The 11,005-nt window shown below is 36.6% G+C and overlaps 1 protein-coding gene across 1 annotated transcript; it reads right to left on the bottom strand.

Annotated features, from left to right (window-relative positions):
- Nucleotides 1–1,768: 1,768 nt before the first annotated feature.
- On the bottom strand, nucleotides 1,769–10,584 carry cyth4a (cytohesin 4a). The gene is made up of 14 exons (XM_051106261.1): nucleotides 10,466–10,584; nucleotides 9,962–10,022; nucleotides 9,345–9,418; nucleotides 9,093–9,157; nucleotides 8,222–8,288; nucleotides 7,635–7,753; nucleotides 7,474–7,554; nucleotides 7,250–7,362; nucleotides 6,401–6,549; nucleotides 5,614–5,725; nucleotides 4,621–4,697; nucleotides 4,413–4,484; nucleotides 3,943–4,097; nucleotides 1,769–2,480 (listed from the first exon to the last, which is right to left on the bottom strand). The coding sequence occupies exons 1-14, from the start codon at nucleotides 10,469–10,471 to the stop codon at nucleotides 2,396–2,398; spliced, it is 1,236 nt and encodes a 411-aa protein (XP_050962218.1). The 5' UTR covers nucleotides 10,472–10,584; the 3' UTR covers nucleotides 1,769–2,395.
- Nucleotides 10,585–11,005: the final 421 nt, after the last annotated feature.

Below are 11,005 nucleotides of genomic sequence, written 5' to 3'. Positions count from 1 at the left end.
GCCCTCTGCTGGACAAACTTGTGCATTGCTTGGTTTAGAGAATCCTAGTGCACAGTCGTTATATTTTACTAACATGGTTTTAATGTATTCAGAAGTTTTCAGAATTATCTGAAATGACAAAAGCTTAAAGGAACACTCCACGTATTTTTAAATAGGCTCTCCTAGACTTAAACAGATGAGTTTTACCGTTTTCAAATCCTTTCAGCCGATCTCCGGGTCTGGCGGTAGCACTTTTAGCATAGTTTAGCATAGATCGTTGAATCAGATTAGACCGTTAGCATCTCGCTCAAAAATGACCAAAGATTTTCGATATTTTTCCTATTTAAAACTTGACTCTTTTGTAGTTACATCGTGTACAAAGACGGACGAAAAATGAAAAGCTGTGATTTCCTAGGCCGATATGGCTAGGAACTATACTCTCATTTCGGCGTAATAATCAAGGAACTTTGCCTTTGTACCGTGGGTGCAGCAGGCGCAATGATATTACGTAGCGCCTGAAAGTGACAGGTGTTGTGCCGAATTCCGACCCCTGCCCAAGTGGCAACCTCCCGGTCTCCGTCTTGAAGCCAACACGGAAGTGAGTAAAACTGCAATTCATCGACTGGCCGCTAGAGGCTGGCTGCAAAAGGGAGTCAATCCCATAGACTCCGCATGTTAAAACGCCCAACAACACAGCAGAAAAAAATGTTTACAGCCTGGTTCAAAAAGTGGTTTTGGTCTATATAGCTAATTTTGACCTTCATGTCAACTGTAAGGGGGGTGAATTTTTTTATAACTCATCTGTTTAAATTATATTAAGCCTTAAAGTTCTGCATAATTTAGGGCGTGGCCACTTGAGTGACAGGTGGATTGCCGCTGCTGTCACCACCGTCGCGTTAGGCGGGCGTGGTTTCAGCAACCAGCTCCACCCACGTCCCGCCTCTTTGCCCATTTTCAATTATCCGGGAGTGACGTGCAGTGACGCGATTCCAAGATGGCGACAGCCGACTCCCGCCCACTAAGAGCTTCAAAAATGCTCTTCAGAAACCTACCGGTGACGTCATGGACACTACGTCCATATTTTTTTTTACAGTGTATGCCCCTGCCAGATTAGGCAATCAGGTAGCAATTTCAATGAGAGGGGGGTAATCAATTGGCAGGTCGAAAATGGGCACAACACCGGCACTAAGTTTGTGTAGATGCAGTTGACAGGTGCGTAATATCATTGTGCCTGCTGCATCCACTGTACGGCAGCAAAGTTCCCTGATTATTACGCCGAAATGAGAGTATAGTTCCTAGCCATATCGGCCTAGAAAATCACAACTTTTCATTTTCCATCAGTCTTAGTACACTACGTAACTACAGAAGAGTCAAGTTTTAAATAGGAAAAATATTGTCATTATATATCGGTCTAATCTAGTCTAATCCATCGGCTATCGGTCTAATCCAGGGGTCACCAAACTTGTTCCTGGAGGGCCGATGTCCTGCAAAGTTTACCTCCAACTTTTCTCAATACACCTGCCTGGAAGTTTCAAGTATACCTAGTAAGACATTGATTAGCTGGTTCAGGTGTGTTTGATTAGGGTTGGAGCTAAACTCTGCAGGGACACCGGCCCTCCGGGACCAGATCTGGTGACCCCTGGTCGAATCAGATTCAGTGATCTATGCTAAGCTATGCTATGCGGTCAAATAGATTCGAAAACGGAAAAACTCAACTGTTTAGGGGAGTTGGACAATGAGCCTATTTTTTAAAAAAGTGAAGTGTTCCTTTAAATCAAACAATGGTACATTCATTAAATAAGTCATTTATTATATACAGAATGGGACCAGTTTCAACCTTATAAATGTTAATGCTAACTGGTATCACAATATTTAAGTTGCACATATTCATTTTTTTTATCTTATATTTCTGAAATAATAAATGTGTGTTAGTCAAATGTAAAGATACAAAGAAAGAAAGCCAAATAGTGCTTTAAAATATAAATACCCTATTAAATGCTTTGAAATGTAGCTTAATTTAAATGTTTTTCATTGAAAATAAAATGAAACTCTCACTTAAACAGGAGCAAAACACTATACTAGGAACACTGTACAAACTGTTTAGATAGGGTTCACTATATATTTAACAAATAAAATCTTTTTATGAGGCTAACATTTCTCGTAAGCGTTAAATAAATAGGAAAATATTTTTTCACAGAACGCTTGACCACAACCCCACCATGTAGGCGAACCCTTACGCTGTACACACAGCGGTGTTGAGAGGAAGAACTGAGAATTAGCACCCGAGAACCTCATTCATCATTTCCAGCTCATTCAGTCCACTGTAACCATCAACGTCTCTTTGGCCACTGTTTGTAATTCAGTCTGTGTGCAACTGTTTAGAAAGATCAGATCCCCCTCAGTTCATCAATCAGCTTCAGTCGTATTCAGTCGTGTGCCCGATGATCTTCTTCTTGCGTGCAGATACCAGGTCATAGAAAGGGTCTTTTGTGATGCACGCTCTAAGAGCAAGAGAGGAAACGGTTAGACTTAAATGCACAGTGTTTTCTCGCTTCCTCTGTTAGTGCTAACATGTAAATGTTTTTTTTATTAGTTTATTATTAATGTGTGACTAAGTGTGTGCACATTTCTAAACATACAGTACTTGACTTCCTCTTTCCCATGACCTAAAAACACATTGCTGAACTGATGAAATGTGATCAAATTTGTCTCTCATCTTTTCTTTATTTTTTATTTCTTAGAACCTTTTTATGAGTATTAGTTATTTTTCAGAAAGGATTTCCCCCCCCCTAAAAGGTTGTAGTTAATGTTATTTTATTAGACTAAAATGTACTGACTTTACACACACAGGGCATAACTTTCCAAACATTCTTAGATCTATGAGACCTACAATCATTCACTTCCAAAATGAATGAAAAAAAGTGTGCTAACTCAAAGAAAACAAGCTCTCAAAAAGACTGGATTCAAGATTTGGTGATAATATAACATAATGAGACATTTATAAGGAAATTTCAAATTTTAGACTGGTCATTTTTGACAACAAAATTAGGTAAAATTAAAAGAACAAGGGTTAAAGGATAAGTTCACTTCCAGAATAAAAAAAATCCTGATAATTTCTCACCCCTATTCAAGATTTTCATGTCTTATTATGGTTTTTGAGGAAACGTTTTCAGGATTTTTCTCCATATAGTGGACTTCAATGGGGATCAGCAGGTTAAAGGTCAAACTGCAGTTTCATTGCAGCTTCAAAAGGCTCCCAGTTGAGGAATAAAACAAGCACTTGTGGTTAAAAAGTATATAAATTTGAATTTTTTCAGAAAATGACATTGTTTCACTAGATAAGACCATTATTCCTAGGCTGGGATCATGTACACTGTAAAAAATAAAAAACACAATTTGTTGAGTCAGCTTAAAATAATTTGTTACCCTGCTGCCTTAGAATTTTAAGTTCAGTCAACTAAAATAAGTTTAGTCAACTTGAAAAGTTAAGTTGTACTAAGCAACAACTTAGATATTTGTGTTTGCTAAACTAAACAGATGGGTAAGTAACCCAGCTGCCTTAAAATTTTAAGTTGATTCAGCTCAAATATCTAAGTTGTCACTTAGTATAATTTAACATTTCAAGTTGAATAAACTTTTTTTGAGTTGACTGAACTTAAAATTTTAAGGCAGCCAGGTTACAAATTATTTTAATTTGACTCAACAAATTGTTTTTTACAGTGTAGAGCTCTTTGAAGCTGCTTTAAAACTGCAATTTGGATCTTTAACCCGTTGATCCTCATTGAAGTCCACTACATCAAACCTCATATCAATGTGGGTTGAATTCATTTGTAAACACTGAATGTCATTTTTTGGCGTTAAAACTAGGGTTGTGTGCCAGAAAATTGCGGATGATATCAAAATCAAGCCTGTTTATTTTTTAATTGTTCAGCTAAATGAATTGCTTATACTGCTGTCTGGTACCTGATGGCCTGGACCCAGTCTTCACGCTCCTCTTCAGAGGCAGCACTGAGTCTGTAGGAGTGATGTTTGCCCATCACAAGTCTCCCATCTGTCTCTGTTTTACATGCCTTTATCGTCTCTCCTTTACGATGAGGGCTGAACAACTCCAAACAGAACTGAACGCACACATTTTAAAAGAGAAAACGCATATGCTGTCATTTTCAAAAGGTTACATTCCATGGTGTTATATCACAAACATTTAAATGTCACTTGGTATAACGAGATGCTGACTCAGAAAGAAAAACAGAAATCAGGATCTCAGCACAGTTTCATCAAAGCAAATCTAGACTGCTCACAGAGGTAAAGTTATCACTCAGTGCTGACTAAAAAAACGGTAAAGTAGCAGGTGTAATATAGACTAGAAAAACACACTATCTATTTAGATCAGTGATAATGAATGACGTGGAATGGGGAAAAAATGGGAAAAGTACCTGTTTGTGTGCATCATCCACTTCTCTAACACATAAGTTCTCTAGCGGGATGATTCCTTTTGGTTCTTGGTCCTAGAGAGAGGAAAGATTGTCTTTGTATGATTTCATTTCATTCAATTTTCTTATTTACAATGGAAAAACAATTATGTTAAACTGATTGTAATGTGTTTCTTCATTAAGCTAATTTTTGTAAAGGTAGAGTACTAACAGTGGTATATTGGAAATAGTAGAGGCAGCCGTCAGTCAAAATGAACCACCTCCGCTTCCAGGTCTTTATTCTGCCACCTATGGATTAACCAGAATTGCTAGTAACATTCAGAAGAGGACAGAAAAGAACATTTATGTAACAATTTGTTCCAGTTTCACTGTTCGGACCAGTCAAATTATAGATTTACAAATAATTTTTTAAAAATGCATACTAAGAGGTGTCTATAAGAGTAATGAAGCTGCCAAGCTAACCGGGAACATTCTCAGAACTTTTGGTTAACGTTCTCACAAGTTCTCAAGTTCTGAACAGACAATTTTCCAGTAAGGTCAATAGAATGTTCATTCAAAGTTGTCTGGCCTTGAATAATGTTTTCAAAACTATAAATTAAGTTAAATTCAGTTCAGTTCAGTTCAGTTAAAGTTCTGAACAGACATTTCTCCAGTAATATCAATAGAATGTTGATTCAAAGTTATCTGGTCTAGAATAATATTCTCAAAACTTTAAGTTAAGTTAAGCTAAATTAAGTTAAGTTAAGAAGGTTCTGAACAGATGCTTTTCCAGTAATGTCAGTAGAATGTCCATTCAAAGTTATCTGGTCTTAGATAATGTTCTCAAAACTTCAAGTTAAGTTAAGTTAAGTTAAGGTCCTAACAGACTTTTTTCCAGTAATGTTAATAGAATGTCCATTAAAAGTTATCTGGTCTTGAATAATGTTCCCAAAACGTTAAAAGTTAAAGAGTTAAAAATTAGGTTAAGTTAGGTTGAGTTAAGGTTTCCTTAACGACCCTTATAACCAAATAAAATAAAATGTTTTTTAAACATTTAAAATTTTTTTGTTTTGAACGTTTAGTGAATGTTTTCATAACTTAATGGGAACAACAGAAAAATGTTCTTAAAATATATGTTTGTAAGCTGGGTACTACAGTAGTTACTATGTTACCATTACTATATACAGTACTTTGTGAGTATTAACAGAACACAAGAGTAACAAACCTTCTTTTAGAAGCCACCCTTCTCGGTCAGGATTAAAGAAGGTGTGGGTGAGATCATTGCCATCATCTTCTGGGATCTTAAAGGGTTCGTTCTTAATGCTCTCATAAAGTTTCTACAAGTTTTTTCAATAAAGAGAAAATAACACTTGATCATTATATAAGAAAAATCATGACTCCAACAGTAGATTATGACAACCGGTTTTCAACCATTAAAACCACAGCAAAAAAAAAGTTATAATAACTAAAAATTATAATATAATTATGTCTTACTCAAAGTGTAATTTATTTCTGTAAAGGCAAGGCTGAATTTTTTGTCATTTTTTATTATTATCAATGTCAAAATCAGTTGTGCTGCTTGATATTTTTGTCTAAATCTTTTTGTTCAGGATTTTTTGATGAATAGAACATTCAAAAGAAAAATCTTTCATCACATGAATGTCAATGATCAGTGATCGATATATTGCATCCTTGCTGAAAAAAGCATGCAAACTCATTCAAACCCAAACTTTTCAATGATAGTGTGTATATTATTGTAGAAACCCTTTCATATTACTACATTTACTCTAGACATGCCTATTTGGTCTAGTAAACTTGTGATGTATGCAGTGTTGCTGTCGACAGGCAACCAGATGAGACACGGGGCCATGACCGACATAAATTATCCAGATAGAAATTTGTTGCCCATTCTCAATGGGAAAGAGCCAAAGCGACATTGCTCAAAAAGAGTTGCTCGGCAAAATTGATCAAAAAGTATCCCTGTGTATCATCAGCAGTATGACATCTCTCACCTCAAGCAGTTCTTCGGGAAGATCTTCTCCATTGTTGATTCCCCTGTTCATGCTGATGAAACGTTGTAGTGTGGTCTTGTCTTTTACATTGGGGTTGTGCAAACTTGTGTTGAGCATGATGATAGCGAAGGAAAGGATGTAACAGGTGTCTGCAACAAACCAAAATTCACAGGTTTTCAAATGTCTACATGTAAGCAGTCTATAGTGGCGGTTCTCAACTAGTTTTACTTCAGGACTTAGATATTAATGCCTTTAATGTCAAACACTGAAATGTATTAATATTACCATGAATTGCACAGGCCCAACAACATTTTAGGCCCAACAATTATCAACAAGACAAAGGCTGGATAGGGAAAAACAACCATTTTGGCTTTTAAATAGGGGTGGAGCAATAAATCGATTCGTGGATCGAATGCATTTTGATTCTCTCTGGAAACAGCAGATGGCAATCCAGGCTAGTTTTTAAATGCACACTCAAATGCTCACGAAGAACAGCGCTTGTGTGTTCAACTGAGTAAAATAAATGCTTGAATGTACTTGCGCCTCTGCTTGTATGAATTGAGATTAATGTAAACATAGCCCACTGTGACACACATTCGCTTCAACCTTTTCGAACTTTATGAATGAATATTTTAGGTTCAAGTGATGTGTGTGTAAGGAACTGGAAGCAAGCAGACTACGCAGTGCCATCTGCTGTTAAAAACTAAGCTCAGAATCGATTCAAGAGCGAATCACGATGCATCACAGAATCAATCCACAAATCATTTTATCGTTCCACCCCTATTTCTAAATGTCTCCTGAATTTTTGCCAACCGCACAACCTGTCCTTAAAATGCAATGGCAGTCTACCTGTGGACTGAAAAACCCCATCGTTACAGGTGCAGTACCGCAGAGCAAAGGCCTCCATCATGCGGTCGATCTTCTGAGCCTCACCAGGTAGGCGGAAACTCCACAAGAACTGCCTATGTCCACAAACAACAAACAAACAATCACAGATTCACCCAAAATTGACAGAATTATTATCTGAATATGATATATGTGAATGAAACAGGAAGATGAGGATCTCCACTCACCTCAAAGCCTGAACCAGATTAAGATTTGAGAACTCATGAAGGTGAACAAAAGCCTGCAGGATCTGAAGGTGGATCTCCTCCCTGTGGATACAAAAAGGAATCAACCTTTTTCTAAATCAAAGCCACAAGCAGTATGCGCCCTAAAAATATCATCATCATACCTTTCTCCTAAAAAGTCACCAATAGCTGTTTTATTGAGGCCTTCTTCTTTATAGAGGAACTCTGCCACGGCCTCTGGTTTCCACTCCAAAAGGTTATTGTCCACTAGGTACTGAATACCCTGGAAATCAACGCACACTATTTACGTCAATGAAATTACCACAGACCATTGGCACAACTGTTACCAAACGTTCATTAACAAACAGGATATAAGATACAGATCATGACACATGATTTGCTGTTGATCTAATAGCTACATCAATTAAAATTTGTATCAGTGAAATGCACATATATGTATGTTTCATATTATTTTAAGGAGGATGATTTTGTGAAAAATGATCAGAACTGGACATCTAAAGCACTTGCTGTTTTTACTGACCATGTATACCAAGCTACTCGGAAAATGCAGTGCGGCTTCAGCTCACTTGTTCTACAGAAACACAGGATGTGGTTCTGTCTTTCTTTCTCTGTCTCTTTCCACCCCCTCTTCCTCTAACCTAGTTTAGCTGAATCTTTAGTTGTGAAGCTGTTGCCCAACATGCATTACGTTGCTGCGCTGCATGCAGCTCAAATGATTCATTGTTCATACCTTCTTTGGGTCCATGTTAAACTTCTTTTTTCCACACTGGATTCTCTTGTTCTTCATAACATTTTTACTAGAGAGGAAATAAAGATGTGATGAAAACTAAATGCTCTTCGAAAAACATTTCCAGCATGTTATGACAATATAGTGTTGATTCAGCATAATCACAATGTGAGTGTATAGTGGCTGATGTGTGTAACCTAATCTTATCATTTTCTGTGGCTGGAATGTCCACGTATAAAATTAGCAACGTCACATCCAGAGCATCTAAAGCTCTTCTTGTAAAATTGATACCGAGAAACAGGAAATAGATACAAGCCTACGCTCAACGATGGTGTTTCGTGATGTGCAAAAAAAAACTGAACCTGCAAATGTTCATGGTGCATTCATTGCAGAAAGATACTGCAGCTTCTAATGCACATGCAAGTATTTAGCATGTACACAAAGGCATGTATTGTTGAATACAATACTTAAATACTCAAAGCATCTTATGTTGAGTATTGACTATGGAATGCACTTTAAGTTTAAGACCCTAATCTACTATTACATGATTGGCTCTAGGAATAGACATTTTGTGTGTTCAGTTTTGGGAGACATATACAGATAGATTCAGATTGCTGTAAGAATTTATTTGTATTATTAGACGTTCTAACCTTAATCTAAACAACAAATGCTATAAACCAAAGTGACATATGTGAACATAATGAAAGTGGATGTGAAAATGACGACAATAATTAAACCCTGTCATAAAGGGCAGTGCAAGAAAGAAACTACAAAGCGAAAATATTATGTAGGAAATGTCCAAATGCTAGCTTTATCGATTCTTTTTCTAGTTGCTATGGTAACTCCGAGCTGAGTGATAGCGCTGAATACTCACTTCTCATCATCGGCCTCCATCGTTTGAATTTCTGTCATCATGTTTTCAATCTCCAGCCTGAGTTTCTGCAAGAGTGAAGAAATTGATCAGCCAAAGCTTTGTCTGCATTTGATGACATACAGTTTACAAATACTGCATCATTTGCTTGACAAAGTTTTGCAAGACACTTTTCTGGCAGAAATGGTATTTATTTGCTTAGATGCTTTATATATAATGAATAATACTATAGAATGATACTGTAAAGCTATATACCTGAATGTCATCTAGAATCACATGCTTATGGACGTCAGTCTGCCTCTTGTCATTTTCAATAAAAGCTAAAGGTGCTGAAGATGACATGGGAGCACAAATAGCAACAGTCTCACATTAGATCTCTGATCTCACACTCATGCAGAAAAGGAATTGCAAAAAAGAGAAGGAGAAAAAACAAAAGTGCAAACTTAGCCCAACTTTCTGAGCTAAATATATCACTGCTAGCTCAGTTTTGGAGAACTGCCTCACATAGGATGTATTTTAGTCTATTAGTGGTTGCATTTACACAACACAGAAACTTCCATGGATGCAATCACTCAAATTATTTATAATAAATATTTACCACTGTGACTATGCTGTGGAACAGCATATGATTTTATTGTGAAGTGTAATTAAGTCTCAGTTTGCATTTACAGTTGAAAAGCTATCTAAATTTTAAATTATATCTTTATCTTTCACACAACATCACAGGAAGTTTGGATGAAGGTGATATCACAGGTGTCCCACTACAGATGCAATGGAATATTTTGCCTTAAAAGTTGCTTATTCACAGCTGAGCTGAGAGACAGAACTTTTACAGTCTCAGACCTCAAGAAAATGATTAAAGAAGAACATACCTTTCCCCCAGAGGAAGCTGTCCTTTCTTTGGGTTCCCATGCTGGCTGTGCTGCAAGGAGACTGCAGTAAAACAGGAAGATCAGATTTAGAGTCAATGCACAGACACAGCTCAGTGCATACCAAGAGAAATGTTACATCTAGAAGTACTATATTACATAACAAACTGTATTAAAATGACTAAAATATTATGGTAATGCCTTGATGATGTCAGTTTGTCAGCATATAGATATACAGGCTAATATTATTGCATTATTCTTTATATAATAATAATAATAATAATAATAATAATAATAATAATCCCAGCAACAACATAACTGAAGCAAAACAAGTAACTCAATAAACCTGTTAAAAACGATTACTACGACTGGTGAGAAGTTATGAATGTAAAGGATGTAAAACTTCTTTCTTACACTAAGGAAATAAATTCTAAAGTAACAATACAAATACAAGCGATACAAACATTTTTTTTTCCAAAAGCCAGTGAAAGCGGTGAAAACGCATACCTTCATAAGTGTAACTCAGTGAGCAGGTTCTCGGTGTCCTACAGTACGAATGTAAACGTGAACTGCGCTTTAATTGATCAAGAAGCGCCGAGTTCTTGTGCGAGGAAGGTGACGTCACGGCCATGAATGGCACCTGACACCTTACTTCCTCAGCGTTTCCTCACCATAACACAATTTTTCTTTCACAAATGTCAATTAGATTTTATCACATTTCAATTCAGAGAATCCTCTTACAAATAAGTAATCCTCCTCCCCACAGTTAAAAAAAAGTCAATAAAATCCTAACTAATACATTATAATCCATTCTAAATTGTCAATAAACTACTCTAAAGGTCCAGTCTTTCTTTCGTTCGTTCGTCCGTTCGTTCTTTCTTTCGTTCTTTCTTTCTTTCTTTCTTTAATCATTCCTTTATTTAGCCATCGTGTACTTAGCAGTGAACACAGAATCACACAAAAGCAAAGGTTTCAGTTACCAATGCCATTGCAGAAAAGAAAAACAAGTGGGATATTTGTTCCGTAATATGATATTTACGTTACTGA

The sequence above is a fragment of the Labeo rohita genome, chromosome 3 (assembly GCF_022985175.1).
Source record: "Labeo rohita strain BAU-BD-2019 chromosome 3, IGBB_LRoh.1.0, whole genome shotgun sequence".
In the NCBI taxonomy this organism is placed as follows: domain Eukaryota; kingdom Metazoa; phylum Chordata; class Actinopteri; order Cypriniformes; family Cyprinidae; genus Labeo; species Labeo rohita.
Note: the sequence above shows the minus strand (reverse complement) of the source record. Positions and strands in the feature narration are given on the sequence as shown.